We start from the raw sequence: 23,362 nt of genomic DNA on the forward strand, positions 1-23,362 counted from the left end.
AACTCTTTCCAGTCGTTTGTAACCTTTCTGGCATTTAATAATCTCTCTTCCTGATTTTTTTTTTCAAACTCTAGGTCTCTACCCACCACAGCCATGGACCTAAATCAGACGCTGTCCGAAGTTATCAATACCGGTGGACTCGCCTCAATGCCCGTTTCGCAGTTCTCCAGTCTCCTAAAAACGCCTAAGGAGTCCAACAAGTCCTCTGGCCCATTCGCCCCATCAGGTTCCATCTGCAAAGCGCACAACATCTACCAGACTAGACCTGACGCGGTCGGTCTCACGTCATGGACCAAGCAATTGCCAGACTACGCTGAGGACCCAGCAGAAGATCCAGAATCCCCTCAGTGTGCGCTTGTCGTGCGAAACGCCAAGTGTTACAATGGAACCAAGAGCCTCGAGAGCCATTCGATCATCGTGCAGAGCGAGCCGCTCAAGAAGTTCCTAGCCGATGTTTTCAAGGGATATCCAGGCCTCACGCTAGCTCTTGCACGCGTCGAGTTCCACGCCAATTTCAGGCCCTTTATCCATCGTTAGAAACAGTTTACCGATGCGAAGGACGCTGACGGGCTGGATGAGGCAACCAAAGCCCACGTCGACCTGTTGTATACCGTTCTGGAAGAAGAGCTTCGTGATGTGATCTCCCAGAAGAACGACCTCATTGCCAACGGCGTCATTACCTACAACCTGCTCTACGCTATCTTTGAGCCAGACGAGCCAATCTACAGTGTCATTGGTGGCCGTCAGCGCGCTTTCGTCTTCCAGAAGGGTTTCCATGATACTCGCAGTAGAAGCTTCGTCATCACGGAAAAATACATTGACTATGACGGCAAAGCATTTGGCTTCATGGAAAACAGCTTCTCAATCCCTGCCTTTGAAGGAACCACTCCTATGACTTCGCTATCGGTACTTCCGTTGAAATACCATAGTGATCACGCTACGATTCGCGAAGAGCTGATTGCTCGTGGAGCACTGTCGGGGCAGCACAAGGGCTATCAATACAAGCAATACGAATGTGTCGCCAACGGCTACTACTATGAAAAGGAGACAAAGTTCAACGTCAAAGGCCGCATCGTCATCGAAACTGAGGCATATAGCACGTTCAACCCGGACGTAGCGCCCATTTTCGCTTCGAACACTGTGACCTATTCCGGTTATCAGGACGATCCCTATGGTGATGACATGCAACTGCGCGCAGCCCACAGTAACCGCTTGTACGGCAGTAACAGAAGGGCGCTCAACGAACAGACTCCGTTACCTTCTACCATATCTGATACACTTACTGACGAGCAGCACCTCATCGCCACCCCCATTGTTCGTGGCTACTCCCTCAGCAACAAGCAATGGCTGGAGTTCTACCTCGACGGTGTAAAGGACATTGTCTGGAACTCGAAGGCATTTGATTCCTTGGTCCTTCCTCACGTCCAGCAGGATCTGAAACAGCTGATCCTCGCCTTTGCAAATGCGCAATCCAAAAAGCGCAAAGCCTTCGACGACGTTGTGCAGGGCAAGGGCCTTGGTATCATCATGCTTCTCAGTGGCCCGCCTGGAGTTGGGAAGACTCTGACCGCAGAGAGCGTGGCAGAGGTTCTGAAAGTTCCCCTTTACGTGCTCAGCGCAGGAGACCTTGGAACACAAGCCCACATACTCGAGAGTAAGCTCAAAGATATTCTCTCTATCGTTCCCAAGTGGGGCGCAGTTCTTCTCGATGAGACGGATGTGTTTATGGAGGAGCGCAGTAGTTCTGACTTGCATCGCAATGAGCTCGTCTCGATCTTTTTGAGGTTGCTCGAATACTATGAGGTAATTTTCGCTCTCCCTCCTTCGCCCCAAAGATACAACCCTTGAAAGCTAACATAGATACCTTAATAGGGCCTCCTCTTCCTCACCAGCAACCGCGCCGAAAACCTCGATCCCGCTTTCGAATCCCGCATCCACGTCGCGATTGAATACGCCGAGCTAAACATCGCAGCTAGACGACAGATCTGGGCCCAGTTCCTCAGTGGCATCGACGTCGAGTCTTTCTCAAGCGATCAACTTGACTCGTTGGCGGCAATTACACTCAATGGGAGACAGATCAAGAATGTGGTCAAGACTGCGTATCTGTTGGCTAGTGAGCAGGATAGAAAACTTGGGTATGATTTGGTCCAGACGGTTTTGAGGCTGAGGGGGTCAGGGCTGGGCTGATTTGATGCCAAGTTCATTCCTGTGGCATTTGGTCAGGAAATTTTGGCTTAGATAGCATTGGGAGGGGTTGGGTCTTCTGGATTCAAGACTTTTTCCGAAGAAGTTTGTCATACAGTTGTATTCAAGAGGATATATCTTGCCATAGTACTACTCATACAGCCTCAATATCAAGTGTCTCATTGCAGCTTTCTTGCCCTCAGACTTTAAAGTGGCATATTGACCTCCGATGATGCTTGAAAGGGCCCCGGATTTTGGGGTTGACGTGACTCGGTTTGGTTGAGATGATCAGCTATGTCCGCGTGTGTTACATAGGGCTGCACTCCATTTGAGGTAGAGAATCAGCCAATAATAGGCAAAGTTGGAAATCAAAGAATGATCTGACGATGCTCAAGGCTCGCACTAGCCACAATGCTATAATGCAGCTATCAAATTCTTTTTTTACTCGACGGCTATATCGGTTTAAATGCTTCCCGGTAATCTAAAAGGGTTCAAGAGCTCTTCTCCCTTTTCCCAGGATACTTCCTGATCCAAAAAACATCCTTGTCTTCTGTCCGATTTCCTTTACCCCTAACGAATGTAACAGCGGAGTTTCAAGGTGATTAGTACCACTCGTGGTTTTGTCCGACAGGGCTGAGCGCGGAGAATCGAATCAGTCGCGTCCGCCTTGCGAAGACGCCCAACAGCACTTGAAATCGAGCTTAAAAAAAGAAGGGAAGCTTTCTGAACCAGGCTGGAATTGGTTATGAAACGCGCTTGACCCACAGAAGTGAGAATTGAGGATTAGCGTCCCCTCCGCAAGGCTGTTGTTAGATTGCGGTCGCGCGCCAGTGGCTGTGCTGAAGCTAAAAATGGACGGCCCAGACTTTCTTGACCTTGCCCACCTTCAGCTCTCAGGCACCAACTGTTATACATCATTCTGCTGCTCCTCCTCCCTTTTCCTCCCTTCTCTGCACGCCCGTTTGGAGACTGCTTCTGGAAGGCAGAATCGGTGAGTACCTATCATCCGTCGAAGAGCAATCCCTTTCTCTGTCTGGATGCGCTGCGCTGAGGGCGTCGCAATCCCCGCTGCTATCACGAGAAGTTCCCCGCTTCCCCTGACCTGCCAGCGCAGTCGCTCTTGACCGTCAGACCTTGTCGAATTTCCATATTGACTCTTCGATTCTTTTTTCCAGTTGATACCAACTCTACGCCCGGTCAAACTATCTCCCTTCCTCGATCTTATCTCCTCCGTCCTTACGTGCGGGGTTGTTCGTGAGCCTTTCAGTCCGCCGGTTGGACCCCGCCATAGCAACCTCGTCCTTCATCTCCACGCAAATCTGCCCCAGCACACTGCAACACAACCAAAAATGAGTTGTAAGTATGAGATTGGCTCTTTTCGCCTTTGGATTTTGCCGCCGTCGGTCACCGGATGCCTTTCCAATGCGGCCAGCTCCTCCAAGCAGCCTTGTCCCACACATTATTCTCGCACGAGTCTGAATCCTGGGACCCAGCAAGCACTCAGCCGCAATCAGCCTCATTGCGGTACCTACATCCACGTATATTTATGAGAACAATATCGTGCGCTTTTCAGCGTTCAGTCATGTTTCTCTTCCATCTTATCACGATTGGCTCGGTCGCTCGTCTTTTCACATCTCTTTGGTCATATATTCTGGTTCCAGCAGAGTCGCTAATACGTGATACCTCAATGATAGTCGCAAATATGCTCAATAAGCTCTCGGGGCAGCCCGAGAGCTATGAAAAGAAGTACGGCCGGTCCCTCTACTCTGTTGTGTCCTAAATCTAACGCCTTTTCCCTCCAGAGCTCTTTACCGATTCGGGAGAACCCTCGGTGCTGGAACATACGGCATTGTTCGTGAAGCGGACTGCTCTTCAGGAAAGGTCGCGGTCAAGATTATTCTGAAGCGAAACGTTCGGGGTAACGAGCGCATGGTCTATGATGAGCTGGAGGTGCTGCAGAAGATGAACCACCCTCACATCGTTCACTTCGTCGATTGGTTTGAGTCCAAGGTACGCTTCCTCACCATATATCTCTCAACAACCTGGTCTAATCACACCATAGGATAAATTTTATATCGTCACCCAACTAGCCACCGGTGGAGAGTTGTTCGACAGGATCTGCGAATACGGCAAGTTCACAGAAAAGGATGCGTCTCAGACAATCCGCCAGGTCTTTGAAGCTGTGAATTATCTGCACCAGCGTAATATCGTCCATCGAGGTGCGTCTCTTTCTCATCCACTGCATCACACCAAACGACTAACTCATGCCCTACTGGAATAGACCTGAAACCTGAGAACCTGCTCTACCTCACACCTGACATCGACTCGCAGCTAGTCCTTGCAGATTTCGGTATCGCTAAGATGTTGGACAACCCTGCAGAGGTTCTGACTAGCATGGCTGGTTCATTCGGCTACGCCGCGCCCGAAGTTATGCTCAAGCAAGGCCACGGAAAGGCAGTCGATATCTGGTCTCTCGGTGTCATCACTTACACCCTTCTATGCGGTTACTCTCCCTTCCGCTCCGAGAACCTCACCGACCTTATTGAAGAGTGCCGCTCTGGTCGCGTTATTTTCCACGAGCGCTACTGGCGCGATGTCTCAAAGGATGCCAAGGACTTTATCCTCAGCCTGCTCCAAGTCAACCCCGCACAACGACCTACTTCTGAGGAAGCCCTGAAACATCCTTGGCTCAAGGGAGAATCCGCCAGCGACCGCGACTTGCTGCCCGAAATCCGTGCTTACATTGCTCGCTCTCGCCTCAAGAGGGGTATCGAGATTATTAAGCTCGCGAACCGTATTGAGGCACTTAAGATGCAGGAAGATGATGAGGATATCCCCAGCGTTGTAGATGTGCAAGCAGATACGGGTGCCTCTGGCAAACCCGCCTTGTCCCCGTTCCCAGCTCTCTCAACAAAAGAAGGCGGAAATGTTCCCGCTGCAACAGACGCTGAAGGTGAGTCTGGTGGCACCAAGAAGCGGAGTCTGAGTAAGATTGCGCGCGGCGCCATCTTCAGAGAGGTCGTTCTCGCCAAGGTCCGCGAAATGAAGGAGAATGAGGAGCGAGAAAAGGTCGAGCGCCAGGCCCGCGAGAGGACCCAGTCATGAGAGAGTTTTGAGCGGCATTGATTTGGATCCAAGCTCAATGACTTGTTTGGTTTGTTCTCGGAACCTGGACCATCAGATGAACATTCTGTGGCTTCTGTTCAAGTGATTCCCCGTATTATTTCGAATGGCGAGCATTTGTTTGGATTTCTTCCGTCTTGGTGTCTACTGCTCTTTCCAGTCGTACCACATATTCGCTTTATATACGCAAGATATCGAGACTTCATCTTGACCAAACCCATATGTAATCCCAACTGAAACGAACTAATTGCGCATGCTATGACCGATTACTATGTGTACTATAGCTATCACGTGGCGGGCTGTAGGACTTCTGAGCCAATCAGGTGATGGGTCCCAATGACCTGATCAAATCGGTTGAGGTACCTTTCTTTCCTCCTCCCTCCAGGCTTTCCTTGGGCACAGCTCACAGCCTCACTCTGGTCTCTCACCCCTCTCCTTTTTCTTTCTGCTTGATCTCGCAGCTTCAAATCATAGACTCTTTATTTCAAGACCCCTTTCAGTTACCTGTCATATATCATCCCGGCAGACATCAAAAGCCTTTACTCTCCGCTGCCGATCGCCCCGCACTTTTTCTAGACGTCATACACTCCAGACCTGCGCCGCCTCAGCCAACGTCTTTTTTCCAGCAAACGCGCAAAGTTCGCTCCTTACCAAGCCAGCGCGCACACGCGGAGGGTCTCCTAGGCCTCTAAGAGGCGCCCTACATCATGTTCGCAAGCAAGCGACTGAGCAAGGTAACTCTTCTCCCCGCAGCTACAAGAAGCATCAGCTACTGACTGGCTGCGAATAGGAGCTCATTAAGGTACGACTGTTTTTTTTATCTGTCCTCCTCCCCGCTCACCGACTCTCCACCGATCCTATACAAGCGCATATTCTCCCTCCCTTCATGAGCCTTTCCTTCCACTTTGCGAGATCCCGCACGCTTAATTCCTAAATTGACACTCACAAGAATTGCAGATGCAAGAACACCTCCCACCCGGAATCTCGATCTTCAAGGCCGAGAACCTCGAAGAATGGCAAATGGATATTGAAGTTCTAGACGACAACCCACTCTACCGGGGCGAGACATACAGACTGAAGTTCACATTCGGGTCAAGATATCCAATCGGTACATACTTGCCATACCATACCCTTTTTCCTTCCCCGCTCTTTCCAGAGGCAGGGAGCGCAAATCATAAGATCGTCCCGAAGCTAATATACGCATTTCTCTTCTTTTCGCGCCTGTATAGAACCTCCCGAAGTCCAATTTATTGAAGTCCAAGCCACAGAGTCCGCTCCGAATTCCAAACGCCCCATCCCCATCCACCCGCACATCTACAGCAACGGAATCATCTGCCTCGACCTCCTCGGCTCCGCCGGCTGGTCGCCCGTGCAAAAAGTCGAGAGCATCTGCATGAGCATCCAGAGCATGCTGACGGCAAATCACAAGAACGAGCGGCCGCCGGGAGATAGCGACTTTGTCACATACAACCGGCGGAGACCGCGGGATATAAATTTCCTCTACGATGATGATAATGTGTAGTGCAGACAGGTAGCCAGGCAGAAGGATTGGACCTCTGTTCTCTTCTCTTTTCTTCCGGGGCTCGTGAGTCGGGCTATATTATTATAAACGTCAAGTGAAGGACTGATAGTGGGATTATTGGCTTTCTTAGGCGTGCATGGGTTTGGCGCTAGAGTTGCGTTGTTTTGCAGGTAATTTGGGTTCGCTCTTACTAGGGTAGCCATGGAGTTAGGGGGTGATGTGAACTTCTTTCCACCTCGCTTGCATCCTTTATTTGCATATATTTCGGGAGAATGGCCATTTCTTCTCCTTGCAGTCATATTAGTGTGCATGTCGTACATTTGCCGTCCTATTCTGGCCATTGCGCCCGTCTTTTCTATACGGAGAATCTATGTTACGTTTACCCAGGATATACCAAGCATACAGCTATCGGATCAGAGATTTGCGACACTATACACAAGTTTAGGTAAGGAAAAATGATGGATAGAGGTGTAGATCGGACCACGGTAGTAAACATAGGAAAAATAAAGAAACGCCATTATAATGAACTGGTACAGACAGACAGGTACTCGGCCCCAGAAATCTCCCACACACAGTAGCACACTTTCTATAACATATCCAGCTCTAGCCCTCGCAACTGAAACGAGGGCAAAAACACACAAACGCACCCAGGGTCAGCCAGGCGGCAGTGTCATCGTCGCTGAATTTCTAGATGTTTTTGATTCATTTGCTTATTTCTGACTGGATTGCATTTTGTACAGAAGAGTGGAAATCTGATATTTTACCGATCGACTTCACCGAACACGAGATCCATTGTACCTGAGAAAGAAAAGGTTAGTCAGGGCTCATGGTAAATATAGCGCCTGTGTGACTCACCAATAATAGCGACAGCATCTGCCAGAAGGTGACCACGCGAGATCTGGTCGAATCCACCCAAGTGGGCGAAACCCGGGGCACGGATCTTGCAGCGGTAGGGCCGCTCGCTACCGTCACTGACAAGGAACACCCCCATCTCACCCTTAGGAGCCTCAATTGCGGAGTATGTCTCGCCAGGGGGAACAGCGTAACCCTTGGTGAAGAGCAGGAAGTGGTGGATAAGAGCCTCCATGTTCTCCTTCATGGCGGCACGGGGAGGAGGCATGATCTTGTAGTCCTCAACGCGCACGGGACCCGCGGGCATCTGGTTCAGGCACTGGTGGATGATGCGGAGAGACTGGCGGAACTCCTCCATACGGCAGAGGTAACGATCGTAGCAGTCACCGTTGACACCGACAGGCACATCGAACTCGACCTTGTCATAAGCGTCGTACGGCTGAGACTTGCGGATATCCCATGGGACACCGGAACCACGGAGCATGACACCAGTGAAACTCATGTTCAGCGCATCGGCGGCGCTGACGACACCAACGCCCTGGGTTCTGGCCTTCCAAATACGGTTGTCGGTGAGGAGTTCCTCGGTTTCGTCGATACGGTCACCGAACTGGGTGGCCCATTGGTAGATATCGTCAAGGAGACCGAGGGGGATATCCTGAGAAACACCACCGGGGCGGACATAGGCAGCGTGGAGGCGGGCACCGGATACTCGCTCGTAGAATTCCTATTGAAACAGCCATCGTTAGTCGAGTGCGGTAGTAACGCTGTATACGCAGGAAGACCTCGTACCATGAGCTTCTCACGCTCTTCGAAACCCCACAAGAATGGCGTCAAAGCACCGACATCCATAGCGTGTGAAAGAACAGACATGAGGTGGTTCAGGACTCGGGTGATTTCTCCGAAGAGCGTACGGATGTACTTGGCGCGCTCTGGGATATCGATGTTCAGCAACTTCTCGACGGCCAGCGAGAAGCATTGCTCGTTTGTCATCATGGAAACATAATCGAGACGGTCAAAGTAAGGCAGGGCTTGCATATAGGTCTTGTATTCGATCAACTTCTCGGTACCGCGGTGCAACAGACCGACGTGGGGATCTGAGCGGACAATCTCTTCTCCATTGAGTTCCAGAATCAATCGGAGCACACCGTGAGCGGCAGGATGCTGAGGACCAAAATTGACGGTGTAGTGGCGGATCTTGCGGCCGACACCCTCGGCTTCAGACTCGAGGCCGGCGGCAGTCTCGGGGGTCTCGCTACCCTTGTTGGCGAAGTGTGCAAAGCTCGGGTCGGTCGGGATCAATCGAGTAGCCTGGTAGCTGGTAGGCTCTGCCGCTCGACGAGGCACGGATGTCGTTATTGAGCGTGATCTGGGGACAACCGTGTTTCTGGCGAAGCTGGAGGGGCGAAGGCAGAGCTTTTTGGGGGCATTGCCCGCCAGGCGTGCAAATGAGGCAGCCATTCGGGAGACTGTGGGAAGGGATGCTGAGGGAGAGGGGCTGACGGTCCTCAGTCCGGACGCAATGGATGGGAGAGCTTCGTCTTCGTCGGAAGGGTTCGCTTCGGAGCGACGCTCGGGAGGTTGCGACGAGTGCAATTTGGCCGGTCACGTGAGAGAGTAGCTTGTGGTCATCACGCCGCCTGTGGTTGGTCTCCATATTCGTCTATTCCACACCCAGCCTAGGGCCACCGCAGCAAATATTCTGCATAACTTCCTGGAGCTGAACAACTCTACTGCTAGTGAGTCTCATTATATTGACCAAGTCTCTCCGCCTCGCGCCCGCAAAAAATACTGCCGGTTCCTCTCAAGAACTTTTTCGATCGTCCGTCACAGTCTCCAGTTGAGGCATTCAATTATCTAAACACCCAGCATGGCGCCCCTCGTCCCGTCGCATGAAGAGCTTGAGCGCAGAAGGGTATGTCATCTTCAATCTTTGAAAAGACTTGGTTCTAACATGGGTTAGATCGTCGACATCAATGCCGAGACGGTCTCCAATATTCCCTCCACAGATTTCCCAGGTCACTGGCCAGGCGAGTCGCACGCATGGTCCCTCGAAAAGTTCCGAGAGGTATGTCCTGTCTTTGTCAAATTGATATCTTAGCCATTAATTGCGATCTCAGGGCTTCCGGGTCGAATTCCACCAAAACAAGCAGTTTGAATCTTCCTTCTCCCTCATCGGTCTCGACGCCTCTATCGCGAACGCATTTCGGCGAATTGTAATGGCCGAAGTCCCAACCCTTGCTATCGAGACAGTCTACGTTCACAACAATACTTCCGTGATTCAAGACGAGGTTCTTGCGCAGCGTCTGGGTCTTATTCCCCTCAAGGGTTCAGTCGAGGGTCTCAACTGGATGCGCTGGTATAAAAAGCCAACCGATGACGACCCTGAGAGCGGTAGCAACTTGTCGGATTTCAATACCGTTGTGCTGCGCCTAGACATTGAATGTACCAAGAACCCGAATGCGTCCCGCGACGAGCAGGATCCCCGCAAGCTCTACAAAAACGCCCATGTCTATGCTAAGGATATTGTTTTCCACCCCGTCGGACGTCAGGAGCAATTTTTCACCGGAGACGGCGCTATCCAACCGGTCAATCCCGATATCCTTGTTGCTAAGCTGCGCCCGGGCCAGAAGATCGAAATGGAAATGCACTGTCTTAAGGGTATCGGAGCGGATCACGCCAAGTTTTCGCCTGTAGCGACCGCGAGCTACCGGTTGATGCCGGACATCAAGATCCTGCGCCCGATCATTGGCGAGGATGCGAAGAAATTTGCGAAGTGCTTCCCCAAGGGTGTCATCGCTCTTGAGCCCATCACTGCTGAGGACGAGCGGCAAAACTCTGAATACAAGGGACATTCTGGCGAGCTCAAGGCAGTAGTTAGCGATCCCTTCAACGATACTGTCAGCAGAGAATGTTTGAGACACGAGGAGTTCCAGGGCAAAGTCAAGCTGGGCCGGCTGCGCGATCACTTCATCTTCAACATCGAGAGCACAGGGCAGTTTGACAGTGACGTTCTCTTCCTCGAAAGCGTCAAGGTGCTTAAGCTGAAATGCGGCCGGTGGAAGAGAGGCCTGACGGACCTCATGCGATAAAGCGCGGCGCATTTTCTTTTGTCAGCCAGCACGTTTTTGTTATGCATTACCCCGGCGTTGGATTCTTGTTCTTGCAGCTTGTATGTACCTTTACGAGAGAAAAGTGGGCGAATACCTTTCTTTACATGACTAGGAGTCTGGATCAGGATTTGAGAGACAGAAAAGGCTGGTTTAGAAATCTTTTTGATATCTAGTCATAATCATCATTCTTTCGTCGTAACGCCACTGTATCTTCAAATAGATCGGCTCAAGCAAATACCAACTGGAATCGGAAATCAATCGTATACGCAGGGTCGCTGACGGCGACCTCCTGTCCACTCGTGAGAAGATCCCGGAGCTTCAACTTCAGATTAGCCCGAGTCTGTTCCTCCAGCTGGGGTGGGAAGCGCTGGTAAAGAGTCTTCTCCTCAGTTCTCAGGCTGGGTTGCTTCAGCTGTGCCTCTGGTCGCTCGCCAAGCATCTCAATGAATTCCTCCAGAGTGAAATCCCCATTTACAGTCAACTTGCGGGCGAGGTTTCCACAGACAGGGCAATCCGACTTCTTCTCCGCTTCAAAGGTATAGGTGTAAACGCCTTCCTCTCCGGCATACATCATGTAGTTTTCAAGGAATGGGTTGCAGGAAGTTGCGATCTTCAGCGCTTCGGAGGTTGTAGCGGCGGCGATGACAGCGTTTGTGGAGGCAATGGCAGGGATAATATTCTTGACAACGCCTTGGGTCATCTGGAAGGTAACTCCGGGGATGTTAAACTCCTTGGATCGTTCCAGTGCCGCATTGTAGACCCAGCCGATGTGCTCCATGTCATCGCTGTCGAATGCGTCGTCCTTGCGCTTGTCCTGCCAGGCAATCTGATGCGCCCACTCAATGCAATGCTGTGGCTGGCGAGGGATAGTGGCGATTGTGCAGAGGGGAACAGCAGGTCTGGGAGCGTGCATGTCCAGCTGGCATTCAATGCATGATGTGAGACTAGGAAGGATAACGCGCGCTTGGCCCTTGAATCCTACACATTGTTTAGACCTCTGTTGTTTAAAACCTGTGAGCATGCTTACCTTCAGTTCCGCCATCAATTAATGGCTTCAAGCTTTCCGGGTTGTCCATATCGACCATGCCCACCAACGTAGAATTGATCCATCTCCGGGCTTCGATGCTATCAAGCCCGCAAACAACAATCTTGAACTGCATGTAATAATCTTCATCCTTATCTTGGATCTTGCCAACATAAGGTGTGATATTCACTCCTTTCACTCGTTTCTCGACAAACGCAGCGGCAACCTCTGCTTTGGGCTTGCCAATGTCAGACTGGCGGAACAGGAACTGCCGGTTCAAGTTGGAAATATCAATCGTGTCTGTCAGGGTTAGACACCGTGGACATCACCACATTATGGAGAGAGTCTCACCCATGTCAATAACATGAATGTCCTTGAACCCCGAAAGAGCAAGATTCTTCAGAATCTCACAGCCCAAGCCTCCAGCTCCGCTACCCAACGTTAGACATGGTCTTCAACTTGAAGGCTCTCCTATACTCACATCACCCTAGGCGTACATTAGTCGGTGCGCAAGATACATGTGAATTGGAGACATACAGGATCTTCGATTCCTCCAAAGACTTTATTGTCTCATCTCCGGGAACCCAGTCCGGGTCGGAGAAGGGTCCGGATTTCGACAGCACCTTGTACAGGTGCGTCCTAAAAGTCGTGAGTAAGTAGTGGAGGGGAACGCCAGATAAGAGCCGCACCATCTATCCGCAGTTGCCATTGTGTAGGAGATCTGCTATAGCCTGAGTCGCACGATACAGTCGTTTCCAGTTATGAAGACGCCTTCTCTTCCAGAAGTCTACAAATCTAGTATACAGTCGTCTGTGTTTGGAGAAAACATGAAGATTTTGAGAAACGGCCAAATTGTTGCAACCTCCATCTCAGTTGTTGACTGAGGAACCACTTAATGAAGCTACCCCGCACGTGACTATTACGAACGGTCAGGCCGGTCATCAGCGATAAAACCTTCAAGAGACCGCAAAGCTACCTATTTCGAACTCTCAAATAAGCAAAGCCGTCTATTTAGTACGGATGAGTATTAAAAGTATCAGTATTAGTGATGAAAGTAAAGGCTGTACTGGGGCTACTCATAGTCCGAAGTATCAGCATAGCAGTGGATAAAAGCTGCTTACTAATTATGCAAGCACAGCTTTGCCACCTCTTTCATCACAACAGCGTTTTCTCACTTCAAAGCTCAATAATGACAGCTCGGAAAGATGGACGGGCTTATTACGGAAATCAAAACAATAAACCACAGTCGAGATGACATCCTCAGAGCTCGCGAGGACAAATCTCCAAAACTTGGGCACGAAACCAGAGACCATGGTCCCAGGAATGTGTCAAGTACCGGACCAGCGTCATCAGCTAATATTCTATCCATATTGAGGGCAAACCCTGGGCAGGATGAGCTCTCTCGAGCTCTTTCTATACTAGATCCCTTTCGAAAAGGCGAAGTTGCACCCGACTTTGACATCCGAGTTCCAAGCCCGAAAACTGCGCAGATTCTCAATGCTCTAGTCACCATCACAGTGCCCGATCATTGGGACCCTCTCAACACAGGTTCAAACGGTCCATCGACTGGATCTATGAAGCTCCGGGCAGCACTATTGAGATGTCTGAGTAGTGTCTCTGGTATCAGCTGCTTAGTGGCGCAGCTCCGCTCTCTAATCGCGCAGGCGCGCGCATCTTCGCAGCAAGCGGACGCATCGGGCAGTGGAATTCGAATCAGACACATCCTCGAGGTTACTTCAGCTCTATTGGAGCCCAAGGACTTTGTTTTGCGCTTGCGTGCCGACATTGACATGTTCTACAAGAATGATATGCAAAAACAGGTCGCCTGGAAAGAGCTCCTATCTCTAATTGCCGCCAGTAGGGTCCTTTCGACTGCAGCAGAAGCTCTCTCACTAGCTAGCGAGTCTGAATTCCGGAGACTCTCATGGCTGGGAAACGGGTCGCAGTATGCTTCATGGCTTGGAGCTAACATCTGTCATATGACTTCAAAGCTTGCAGCGACTGGCCAGGAGGAGCAATGGAGAGCATTAGCTTCTCTCACTGGAAGAGCACTCAGTCTTGGATATACAGGTAATCTTTTAAACTCGTTGCTTTCGCTCGTCGTGCTAAGCTATCTTCACAGATCAAGTAGTGAAAGAGATATACTCGGGTCTCCTCGTCAGTCAGCCACTCACGGAACAATACGCTGCGCTTTTTGATCGCCTTCGGTGGACTGAACAGCTTGCGGTGCTTGAATCTGTTTTCCGCGATATCGAGAAGAAGCACTTGCTTATGGGGTCCGCCAATGGGAACACTACGGCTTCAGATCAACCCGTGAATGCCACTGCGGCTCTGTGTTCCATCCTTTTATCGAAGCGGTCTAACCTGGAAAGTCAATTGATAGATTGGCTTTCCAAAGGTCAAGGTGGATCAATACAGACACCAGCGCTGCGGCGGGCACTTATAGTTAATCTGGCCTATCAGAAAGGTAACTCCCGTCATCTAAACGAGAGTATAGAAGAAATACGCCTTGCTGACAACAAATAGACCGCATAACAACATTACTTACCAAGAGTCTTGAGCAGTCCGCTGATAAAATCTACATACAACACGCTCCGTTGAGAAGTCAAGAAGGCAAGCTAGTCCCCATCCTATTGTCCGAGTTAATCGCTAAACTACCACAGCAAACACTCAAGTCATTCTTTTAGCCGCCGGTTACCTGAATCGTCTCGACGCAGGCGAAATGATGAGCATCGGCCGCACTAGCGTCTTTCTTAATGCTGTATCCAATCGTCTAGCGGCCGCTTCAACGAGAGCCCGTTTCCTAGGGATGCTCATTGGCACCGCGATTTCGCAGCTCATTGAGGAACCGGGAAAAGCGATGCGATTCGACCTTGAAGAAATGGAAAGCACGGAAGCTGAATGGTACTTGAGCCTTATCCGCACTGAGGATAGTATCGGATCCTTGGAAACGATCAAATTACAAGAGAATCTCGCCCCACGGTCAAGTCAGAAATTGGACAAGGGCAAGACCTTCACCTCAAATTATCAGCCCTTCAAGAAAGCCAGTCAGACCGCGACTTCAAAAATCGTCGCGATAGAAGAAATAGGCGACTCGGATGAAGAGGAAGAGGAAGAGGAAGATGAGGATCTGATTCCGTATGAGAAACCTGATGAAGATCCATCAGACTCCGACGATGATCCAACGTTGGTACAGCGGAAGAAGCCCACTGCTCCAGTGTAAGTTGAGTTCACTTTGCTTTGTATCAGCCATGCTGATAACAATCAGATACATTCGCGATCTTGTGGCCGCTCTAAGAGATACAGACAACCTAGATCGCCATGAGTTGGCCGTTGCGGTGGCCCCTGCTTTGATCAGACGCAAAACCGGCTTTGGAACAGAGCTCGCAGAACATATAGAAGAACTAGCTCTCGTGGTGGTCGGGCTACAAGAACAGAGGAAGCTTCCGAGATTCCATGAACAACGCCTGCAGAGCATGATTGCCCTGATCGTTTCGCAGCCTTTGAAGATGGCCCAATGGTTTACTGCCGTATTCTTTGACGGAGACCTCTCTCAAGTCCAGCGATCCGCAGTGCTCACTGCCTTAGGACTGAGTGCCAGAGAACTAGCTGGCGTTGGAGCAGATGATGCGATAGCCCTAGGCCTTCCGGCAATATCAGACTCTTCCTTTCCGTCGAAGAAGCTTCCTCCCAGCCTTGAAGCCATCTATTCCAGTGATGAATCTCCCATTGCGGCCATAACGAGAGGAATCACGCAGGCATCACTCCAGCCATTGGCAGCAGAAGCAGCAGATAATCTCTCTGGTCCCAATGCGCTTAAGGTGCGCACCTTCTCGTCGCGCATGGAGGTCGAGAAAAGACGCCAGCAACGCGAAGCCCACCGGCAAAAGTCCACAGTCAAAGATCTATACAAAGTCTTGACGGAAGGGTTCTTTTATCCTTTGACCGGCCGCTTCGAGATTATGATGCTGCAATTCACATCGTGAGTACCACTGCCTATATGTCCAACCCTTTGTTCCTGCCGCCTTCTCCCTACGCTTCATTTCGGGAAGGGGCTGGCTGTCGTCAGTCACCAAGTGAAGGGGCAACCTACGTCGCATCCATCTTAAATAGGATGACACCGTCAAGGAAGGCGCGGTTGAAAGTCTCCCCGGAGCGGGAAAGAAGGACTAACCCTTTGCACCTACCTAAACGCAACTAACTTTCACTCTATGCAGGTCAACCGCTCCCTCCCATAATCCGTTCTTCGTGCCGCACCTCCTCGCCCTCTTCATACAGACCCTCACCCTTGTCCTCTCAACAATGGGGCCACACACACCCTTCCTACCGTCCGTCACTCAGCAAACCCTAACATTCCTCCTCTCTCTCCACGCGCGCCCTGTCTCTGAAGAGCCAACTATCCTCTCGGCATTACTCTCGCTCTTCCTCGCCATGATCGACATGAACGTTGAGTCCGGCACTTCCGGCGAAGAGCGGCTTGTCACGGAATTCGCGACACAGGTAATGGAATTGCGGGAATGGGCTGGGGAAATCTTCGATCGGACGCCTGCGGTTCGGGACTCGAGCGATCCTCGCGAACAGATTCGGACGCTGTCAGCTGGAGTCATGGTCAAACTTGGAGAGGTGATGGAGGGGTATCAAGGGAGACTCATGGGGGTCAATTCTGGGTTCAAGTACTAGGCTGCCAGGTTATTGAAATGACTGTTAACTTGTCATCAACATGCTCTGGTTCATTGATGCTTTCAATCCGAACAAGAGATAGACCAACACAAGACTTGAAAGTGTCGCTCTTCGCCATTATCCCACGTCTGCTCTTGCCAGACTGGCCGCGGGGTGACACTGCAGCACTCGTGACCCAGAATCCAAGCTCGGCCACTCATTCGACCCTCCTCTATTTACTTTTCGAGCAACTTGCGATCCTTTTTTCCCTCTGTCAGCCGCCATCAGATCAACGAACACACCACCGACCGGGATTCCAGTTAACGTCTCCTCATGGGTCGACTTCCAGATTTAGTTCCTGATTCGGAGCTCGAAACACATTTCTCGCCCAACTGCGATGTTGAAACGGTCCAGACCTACCACGAGCCGGTGGTGGAACATCCAGCCCCGCCACCGGGATCGGACACACCCAGGTCTCAGCGGGTTTCGAGAAGTCTACAGCAGAACCAGAAATAAAGTTTCGCGGACAAAAGTACGGCTGCGAGTCATGATCCCTCAAGGAAAAGTCATACAGGAAGCCGAACTCGCGAAGTAGTTCGATAGTGCTTTCGCGCACCTGGTACACCAGTGCTCTATAGCCCGCGACTTTTCCCTTAGGCTCGGCGCGATGTCCATCATTTCACCAGGACGTCGCGCTCCTGTTGCAAGGTGATCCGGTATTCGCCCTCATCCCCTGCAATCCGATCTGCACCAGCGGAACCACTCCGCGGACGGCGTCCGGGAGTGCCGCATTGTGTGGCCCGGGATGAACCAGGTGAATTTATCGGCAATGTTGTACTTGCGGAGGGTAAGAGGAAGGCGGCGGGCGCCGACCGGCCGAGAAGACGCCTGTGCTGTAGTCGGCCATGTTGTTGTCTGCGTGAGCGCCCGTGCCGAGGACTGCGGAGAGGGCGTCAAAGTCGCATAAGAGGACTTTCTTTGCTTTTGGTTTTCGAGGGGTCGAGAGTAAGCCAGGTTTGGCAAACTCGATGGCTGCGCGGCTTGTAGGCTGACTTTGGGCCAGGTTTGCTATTGTGGCAACGATTGCGAGTGGTCATGGGAAGAGCCGGCATCGAGGAAGTGGGTGATGTTTTCTGGATGGAGCTGCAGGATGTCTCCCTGAAGCTTGAAGACCGTCTGGTCCAGTCCGCTCTCGAACGAGTCTTGATAGCCTAGGATGACAATCCGAAATGGACTGGGCGAATACACCTGGCCTTGAAGAAACACCTTAATCTGGACGGGCACCCTGCGGAGCTTCACTTGAGTATTATCATGTGCCCATTCAGATACCGATACTCCCCAGATAGGATCCTTGCCGGTGAGTGAATGTGTCGGAACGTCGACGATGAACAAATCGACTTGATTGTCCAGGGTGGCGAACGCGAAGGCGATCTGCTCGAGTCCGCTCCGGTTATTGGAAATGGAGCCGTCGAGATCTATGGTTGTTGGCCTGTTACCGTGGCCTCATAGTCAATATTTGAACTGTTCTAAGCTGTGTATACGCATTTGCAAACTGGGCCTCCAGACCCGAGGCAGGAGAAGGCACGGCGCCAGAAAGTAGGACATGGCGGCCGGTCAGGGAAGACATGTTCTCAGAAAGAAGGTCAAGATTCAAACAGATTCCGTTGTTCTTAGTTAGGAGAAACTGCGGGGAGCAGTCGCCTTATGAGCTGTTTTGTAATTTTTGTGGCAGTGGGCTACTCTCTCCCCACTGCAAATCCGACGGGAACCCTCAGTGAGCACCGATATACAACCAACCCCATCTCATTTGGGGAACTGTCACTACAACTATCTATCAAGACAACAGTAGATGGTATGACTGTCGTTCGGATGATAGCATGCTTTGAAATAGCGAGCGATACTTTGCTATCAGGGGATGGGCGTTGTCAGCGCTGTCATCTGCTGTGTGTCGCCATAGCGCCTATATACACAGTCTCGACTCGTCCCTAAAACCCTCGCAGTTCTCATATAATCTTAAATGCACTACAGCGGGTTCCCACAATATCAAAGACCAAAACTCGAGATTGAGCACTCGGTGACTGGTGTGGCCGAAGGGAACATCACCGAGACCCCCGAGCTTCCCAGGAGGTTCAACCTTCTCAGCGCCTGTGCCACAGGGATTAGGACAGGAAATGCGTGGGCAGTGCTAGGTAGTGGCGTTTTACGTGCTCTTAGGATGGAAGAGGCCCGCTTGATGCAGCTGCCATTGTCTAAATCGCATTAGGGCAGCAGAACAGTGGTACGAAGTATGTGAGGCCGTTGAGGTGGGCGCCCAACTAAGAGCTGCAGCAGTTTATAGCTCTATTAGCCAGGTATTTCCGTTTCCGCTTCTGCTTATTGGATTACAATGAGAATCCTGGTATGGTCAGAGATATAGGGACAACGAGCCGGAGGGGAAGAGCCGCTCAATAGATTAGAATCTTAAAGAATGATTTCTTGATCATATGTCCATCGGACGTTCCACTACCAACAATCAAGACTCAGTCAAAGCAAAACTCCCTTTCTCAATCGCAGCATCCATCATCCTATCCCCATTGATTAACCCGGTAGTACAAATGACTATCTTCCTCCGTGGGGCCTCCTGCGCCGCAATAAAGCGCAGCGCCGCAATCTCCGCGAACGTGATCCCACCCAGGAAGAACACAATCACCGTCTTCGGCGCATTATTCCCGCTGATCGTCTGCCGCGCGCGAACAGCCTTATCATCGCCCTTCTGAACGATGCTAAACGTCGATCCTCGCGCGCTCTTGACTACGTCTTCGAATCCAAGCCAGCCAGGGGACGCAGTATTCGCTTGTGACGCGGGCCCGCCTCGTTGGAGAGAGAGGATATATGATTTTTGCAAGACGCACTGCACGAGGCGGATGCTCAGGGGTGCGAAGCCGCTGTAGACGTAGGCGATGTCGTCGGGTTCCTTTTCGCTGACGTCTTCGATGACGAGGTGGAGGTGTTTTCGGAGGTAGCTGTAGTTTGTCTTTGAACCGGTTTGCGAGCCGGTCCCCGGTATTAGCATTGCGGCGGCGGCGGAGCGCGGTTGCAGGAGGTCCATTTTCTCGAGAGCGCTGAAGGTTAGGAGGTGTTGGTGGCCGTAGGCTTGGGCGATTTGTCGTTTGAAGTTTTCGAGATCTTTGGGGCGGAGGCCGCCTGACATGCATGATTCGAGGCATAGGAGGCGGAGGATTGATTTTAGTGGGACATCTCGTGCGATGAGCTCTTCAATTAAAGGATGCTGGTAGGTAGGATCGGCGCCTGCAGCGTCGTTCTGCTGAACTTCCAGTATCTTGCGGAAGATGTCTGAGCGGGTATTTCTCATGATCTCCTCAGCAAGGTTGGTGTGGACTCTGAGGCTTTGATGTTCCATTTGATAGGAAGGTAATTTGTTCACAAATTCGCGAAGCTCTGTGGTCGTTTTCGCCGTGTGACGACTCTCATAGTCTGTTTCTAGGCGGCGCGCAACCTTATTCAGGATGTCGCCAACAATCGCAAAATTGGCATCGCGGAGTTGATTGAATAGCTGATCGGATGCGTCCAGCTGGATCTTTCGTTTCTGGCCCTGTTTGGACTGTTGTGAGGCTTTGGATGATTCCTGAGCCTGGGGAGTCGAGGCTGCGCCGACAATGGATGTGTCGACGTCTGCTTGGTTGTGCTTTATCCCTACCAGCTCATCAATCAATCCCTCATATGTGAGCTGTGTAAGTAAAGGGGTGCCAAAATCGACCTCTCGATCTATAACGATCAGGCTCTCAATGCTCGCACTAGGTAGGAGCCCTCGAGAAGACAGCCCGACCAAGCCAGAGCTCTCTTCTGCATCAAGCTCTTTCCTCATCCGTAATAACAGATCAGCGAGCCGTCTTGCATGATCCCCCTTGCCGACGATTCGGGGAAAGTAGCCATGTCTTTGCTGGATATCCATAAGAGCTTTTGCTGCATGGAAAACACATCCAGGGTCTTTGTGCTGTACAACATTAATCAACTGAGCCTCCTTCGCCAGATGAGAGTGCCTACCAGGTATAGGTCTGAGAAAGAGTCCTCCAGTTCCAATGAAAGGACATCTTGTTCCAGAGGGAAGAAGTAGAGCGGCAGCTCAGCAATATTTACATCGCCGATGATGCCTGCGCTTTCCAGGATGTTGTTACTGACGAGGGTTCGTCTTGGAACCCAGAAGATTGAGAATTCATGGTCTGTACTGCTGTTCCGTTGCAGTCGCTGAATCTGCTCTGTTGAAGTGTCAGCTCACACTGATGGCATTCAATCGGACGACACAGAAAAAGAAAGCCTTAGAGATGAGCTGCTAAACAAATGTCTCCATCTGGGGAACTCCAGTGATTACGTTGAGTAGGAAACCGGTCTGCGTAATCTACTGCTTTCCCAAACAATAGCTTGCAAATCAAGTCTCACGACCACTCGGTATAATAGAACTTAGAAAATGTTCAGACATACCTGCCACTGCCCGCACCTGGCGGATCTTTTCGGCATACGCTAGGAATACAACATTGCGCTGGGAAGAGTCGACATTGCCGTTCTCCAGCAGGAACACGCGATCTACGCCATATTCTTGAAGTTGAGAGAACTTGACGAAGAGGCCAACGGGCCCAGCGAGACCCTGGCTAATTACCAAGTTCTTCTTTCCTCGGACCTATACCATGGTAATGTTTCAGCCTGGGAACGAGGGGAGATTGTGGCAACCAGGAGCCTTACTCACGCCTTCAAGTAGATTCAGCAGGTCCCTACGCGCCTTGTCCTTAAAATAATCCGCATCAGACCCAGGAAACGGCGCCATGGCTACCGTGAAGCGGTCCAGGAAACATGGAAAGGACGTTGACGTTTGCAAAGGCGTGGTTGTGAGGCTTAGAAGTGGTCCAGCCACTCTCAACTAGCCGTCTTCGGACTAGCGCAATCTTGACCCAAAGCTCACCCCAGTAAGGATACGGTCATTACCTGCTGGTGCCCAAAAATGGCACGATAAACCTGCGTACAGTCGTTACAGAACTGCCTTTTCGTCTCAGGAGTCCTTTTGCCGCTGCCTCCCCTGAGGCCTCACACTCGAGGTTTCATCCTCCTCGTCTCCTCTCCTTTCTCAATTCTCTTGCTGATTTCTTCTTTCCCTCAAATATACTATTCTTTTCTTCACACACAGCTTAGCCGATACTTGACTATCACCCACTCGATTTCTTCCTCAAATCAACACCATGAAGCGCTTCGGCCTCAAGAAGTCGTCCGATGGCGGCGACGACGACTCATCCAACCGCCTTGCTCTCTTCGGATCCAGATCTAAGAGCAAGAGTCCTGCCCCTTCCTCGAACCCTTATGCAAAACCCATCCCCGCGGACCCTTATACGAAAGCGAAGGTCAATGCCGGAGTAGCGGCCCCGCCTCCCAACATGCAGATGCCCAGCGACCCCGCACCGAGTAGCGGAATACCTGGGGACAACAAGTATCAGATCCCCGGCGACAACAAAAACCAAGGCTACGCACCCAACTCATATGGCAACCAGGGTGGATACGGTGCGAATCGTTACGGTGGCAGCGCGGGCGCTGCTCCCGCATCTCGATACGGACCTGGTGGCTATGGTGGGCTGGGCAGCTCCGATCCTAACGACCCCTCCGCCCGTGATGACAACAGAGATGCCCTCTTTGGAGGTGCTAGCGAAAGAGCCGCAGCACAACAGACCAGTGCCCCCCCTCCTTATTCCGAGCAGCAGCAGCAGCCTAACGGGTATGGGGGTGCCAGCTCCGGGTATGCGACCGGTACATATCAGGAGCGCCAACTCACAGCTGAAGAGGAGGAGGAACAAGAGATCCAGGCTATCAAGCAGGACATTCGCTTTATCAAGCAAGGCGATATTTCATCCACTCGCAATGCTCTCCGCTATGCAGCGCAAGCCGAAGAAGCAGCCCGAGACACTCTTGCCCGCCTCGGCGCTCAAGGCGAGATGATTCACGACGCAGAAACACACTTGGATGCCGCTGGTGTCGAGGGACGTATCGCAGACGAGAAAGCTCGGGAGCTGAAGACCTTGAACAAGAGTATGTTCGCCGTACATGTATCCAACCCATTCACCAGTGCCTCGCGCAGAAAGGAACGAGACGAACGGATCATGAGCACACACCGACAAGAGCGTGATGCGCAGGCGGGCACCCGGAGCGAGGCGTTCAAAACCAGCCAGCGGATGGAGCGTACGTTCAGGGAGATTGAACGCGAATCAGGACGGGCCCCGAAACCGAAGAAAGCAAGTGTCACAGAACGTGCCAAGTACCAGTTTGAAGCGGACAGCGAAGATGACGCGATGGAGGATGAACTCGAACAAAACCTCAACTTGATCTCAGGTGCCACAGGTCGACTGAATCTTCTAGCAAAGGCACAGGGTCGCGAGCTCGATGAGCAGAACAGACATTTGGAGCGCATCATGAACAAGGTAAGAATCCTTCTTCAAATCAGTCAATGACAGGTGCTAATACTTTTCTATAGAGCGAGAACGTCGACGACCAGCTTGCTATGAACCGTGCCAGATTGGACCGCATCCGCTAGTCCCATATATGCTATCTTCAACGACCGCCGGGTGCTGTCTCTATCTGCTTTGCTTTGAACTGTGATATATCAAACTATTACCATCTATCATCTTCGGCGTTCTGGTACCACCCTTGGCTTGCTTTCTCCGGGTTGTGATGGTTTTGACATGGTTGAAGCACACCTTCAATCACTTCCAAATAGACTACATTTTCTAAAGCTTCTTAATACCTAATCAATCACCTATAAACAGAAAATGCCACCCACATTGGAACCTCTTAGAATCAGCTGGCGCAAAAAAAAAAAAAAAAAAGAAAAAAAAAAAAAAATCCGGGGGCAAG

General features: G+C 51.2%; 10 protein-coding genes across 10 annotated transcripts; 6 read left to right on the forward strand and 4 right to left on the reverse strand.

Moving 5' to 3' along the window:
- Positions 1 to 147: 147 nt before the first annotated feature.
- BJX68DRAFT_256050 (ATP-binding protein) lies at positions 148 to 2,187 on the forward strand (the record flags this gene model as incomplete). Its single annotated transcript, XM_071043135.1, has 4 exons — positions 148 to 495; positions 538 to 1,113; positions 1,249 to 1,803; positions 1,873 to 2,187. 4 exons carry the CDS (start codon positions 148 to 150, stop codon positions 2,185 to 2,187), a joined length of 1,794 nt encoding a protein of 597 aa, XP_070897841.1.
- A 1,699-nt stretch (positions 2,188 to 3,886) lies between these two features.
- BJX68DRAFT_256051 (serine/threonine-protein kinase) lies at positions 3,887 to 5,289 on the forward strand (the record flags this gene model as incomplete). Its single annotated transcript, XM_071043136.1, has 4 exons — positions 3,887 to 3,930; positions 3,987 to 4,194; positions 4,247 to 4,403; positions 4,466 to 5,289. The coding sequence occupies 4 exons, from the start codon at positions 3,887 to 3,889 to the stop codon at positions 5,287 to 5,289; spliced, it is 1,233 nt and encodes a 410-aa protein (XP_070897842.1).
- A 725-nt stretch (positions 5,290 to 6,014) lies between these two features.
- Positions 6,015 to 6,829, forward strand: BJX68DRAFT_268056 (ubiquitin-conjugating enzyme E2; the record flags this gene model as incomplete). Its single annotated transcript, XM_071045982.1, has 4 exons — positions 6,015 to 6,041; positions 6,098 to 6,109; positions 6,265 to 6,415; positions 6,537 to 6,829. The coding sequence occupies 4 exons, from the start codon at positions 6,015 to 6,017 to the stop codon at positions 6,827 to 6,829; spliced, it is 483 nt and encodes a 160-aa protein (XP_070897843.1).
- A 760-nt stretch (positions 6,830 to 7,589) lies between these two features.
- BJX68DRAFT_256052 (NADH-quinone oxidoreductase subunit D) lies at positions 7,590 to 9,139 on the reverse strand (the record flags this gene model as incomplete). Its single annotated transcript, XM_071043137.1, has 3 exons — positions 7,590 to 7,627; positions 7,685 to 8,405; positions 8,471 to 9,139. 3 exons carry the CDS (start codon positions 9,137 to 9,139, stop codon positions 7,590 to 7,592), a joined length of 1,428 nt encoding a protein of 475 aa, XP_070897844.1.
- Positions 9,140 to 9,504: 365 nt separating this feature from the next.
- On the forward strand, positions 9,505 to 10,894 carry BJX68DRAFT_109092 (DNA-directed RNA polymerase core subunit RPC40). The gene is made up of 3 exons (XM_071035885.1): positions 9,505 to 9,593; positions 9,642 to 9,746; positions 9,799 to 10,894. The coding sequence occupies exons 1-3, from the start codon at positions 9,549 to 9,551 to the stop codon at positions 10,768 to 10,770; spliced, it is 1,122 nt and encodes a 373-aa protein (XP_070897845.1). The 5' UTR covers positions 9,505 to 9,548; the 3' UTR covers positions 10,771 to 10,894.
- Positions 10,895 to 10,948: 54 nt separating this feature from the next.
- On the reverse strand, positions 10,949 to 12,673 carry BJX68DRAFT_239491 (NEDD8-activating protein UBA3). Its single transcript, XM_071040549.1, has 6 exons — positions 12,505 to 12,673; positions 12,353 to 12,454; positions 12,297 to 12,302; positions 12,167 to 12,246; positions 11,819 to 12,115; positions 10,949 to 11,769 (listed from the first exon to the last, which is right to left on the reverse strand). Exons 1-6 carry the CDS (start codon positions 12,522 to 12,524, stop codon positions 11,018 to 11,020), a joined length of 1,257 nt encoding a protein of 418 aa, XP_070897846.1. The 5' UTR covers positions 12,525 to 12,673; the 3' UTR covers positions 10,949 to 11,017.
- A 347-nt stretch (positions 12,674 to 13,020) lies between these two features.
- BJX68DRAFT_256055 (telomere length regulation TEL2 family protein) lies at positions 13,021 to 16,495 on the forward strand (the record flags this gene model as incomplete). The annotated part of the gene is made up of 6 exons (XM_071043138.1): positions 13,021 to 13,885; positions 13,938 to 14,282; positions 14,342 to 14,428; positions 14,479 to 15,034; positions 15,084 to 15,797; positions 16,033 to 16,495. 6 exons carry the CDS (start codon positions 13,021 to 13,023, stop codon positions 16,493 to 16,495), a joined length of 3,030 nt encoding a protein of 1,009 aa, XP_070897847.1.
- Positions 16,496 to 17,542: 1,047 nt separating this feature from the next.
- On the reverse strand, positions 17,543 to 18,101 carry BJX68DRAFT_268061 (uncharacterized protein; the record flags this gene model as incomplete). The annotated part of the gene is made up of 2 exons (XM_071045983.1): positions 17,543 to 17,963; positions 18,016 to 18,101. The coding sequence occupies 2 exons, from the start codon at positions 18,099 to 18,101 to the stop codon at positions 17,543 to 17,545; spliced, it is 507 nt and encodes a 168-aa protein (XP_070897848.1).
- A 533-nt stretch (positions 18,102 to 18,634) lies between these two features.
- On the reverse strand, positions 18,635 to 21,322 carry BJX68DRAFT_239494 (Sec1 family protein). The gene is made up of 4 exons (XM_071040550.1): positions 21,216 to 21,322; positions 20,954 to 21,149; positions 20,519 to 20,730; positions 18,635 to 20,468 (listed from the first exon to the last, which is right to left on the reverse strand). The coding sequence occupies exons 1-4, from the start codon at positions 21,291 to 21,293 to the stop codon at positions 18,987 to 18,989; spliced, it is 1,968 nt and encodes a 655-aa protein (XP_070897849.1). The 5' UTR covers positions 21,294 to 21,322; the 3' UTR covers positions 18,635 to 18,986.
- A 171-nt stretch (positions 21,323 to 21,493) lies between these two features.
- Positions 21,494 to 23,350, forward strand: BJX68DRAFT_239496 (putative plasma membrane SNARE protein (Sec9)). Its single transcript, XM_071040551.1, has 2 exons — positions 21,494 to 22,929; positions 22,983 to 23,350. The coding sequence occupies exons 1-2, from the start codon at positions 21,703 to 21,705 to the stop codon at positions 23,040 to 23,042; spliced, it is 1,287 nt and encodes a 428-aa protein (XP_070897850.1). The 5' UTR covers positions 21,494 to 21,702; the 3' UTR covers positions 23,043 to 23,350.
- The last annotated feature ends 12 nt before the right edge of the window (positions 23,351 to 23,362 follow it).

This window comes from Aspergillus pseudodeflectus (genome assembly GCF_044049435.1).
Source record: "Aspergillus pseudodeflectus strain CBS 756.74 chromosome Unknown BJX68scaffold_28, whole genome shotgun sequence".
NCBI classification, from domain to species: Eukaryota; Fungi; Ascomycota; class Eurotiomycetes; order Eurotiales; family Aspergillaceae; genus Aspergillus; species Aspergillus pseudodeflectus.

Bases quoted from the DNA above. Each gene is read 5' to 3' on its own strand.
- BJX68DRAFT_239496 (XM_071040551.1), top strand. From the start codon at position 21,703: ATGAAGCGCTTCGGCCTCAAGAAGTCGTCCGATGGCGGCGACGACGAC. The intron at 22,930-22,982 runs GTAAGAATCCTT...ACTTTTCTATAG, and splicing joins TGGAGCGCATCATGAACAAG to AGCGAGAACGTCGACGACCA.
- BJX68DRAFT_239491 (XM_071040549.1), bottom strand. From the start codon at position 12,524: ATGGCAACTGCGGATAGATG. The intron at 12,455-12,504 runs GTGCGGCTCTTA...CACGACTTTTAG, and splicing joins ATGGCAACTGCGGATAGATG to GACGCACCTGTACAAGGTGC. The intron at 11,770-11,818 runs GTAAGCATGCTC...AACAATGTGTAG, and splicing joins AATTGATGGCGGAACTGAAG to GATTCAAGGGCCAAGCGCGC.
- BJX68DRAFT_239494 (XM_071040550.1), bottom strand. From the start codon at position 21,293: ATGGCGCCGTTTCCTGGGTCTGATGCGGATTATTTTAAGGACAAGGCG. The intron at 21,150-21,215 runs GTGAGTAAGGCT...ACCATGGTATAG, and splicing joins TGCTGAATCTACTTGAAGGC to GTCCGAGGAAAGAAGAACTT. The intron at 20,731-20,953 runs GTATGTCTGAAC...ACACTTCAACAG, and splicing joins CCAGGTGCGGGCAGTGGCAG to AGCAGATTCAGCGACTGCAA.
- BJX68DRAFT_109092 (XM_071035885.1), top strand. From the start codon at position 9,549: ATGGCGCCCCTCGTCCCGTCGCATGAAGAGCTTGAGCGCAGAAGG. The intron at 9,594-9,641 runs GTATGTCATCTT...AACATGGGTTAG, and splicing joins AAGAGCTTGAGCGCAGAAGG to ATCGTCGACATCAATGCCGA. The intron at 9,747-9,798 runs GTATGTCCTGTC...TTGCGATCTCAG, and splicing joins CCCTCGAAAAGTTCCGAGAG to GGCTTCCGGGTCGAATTCCA.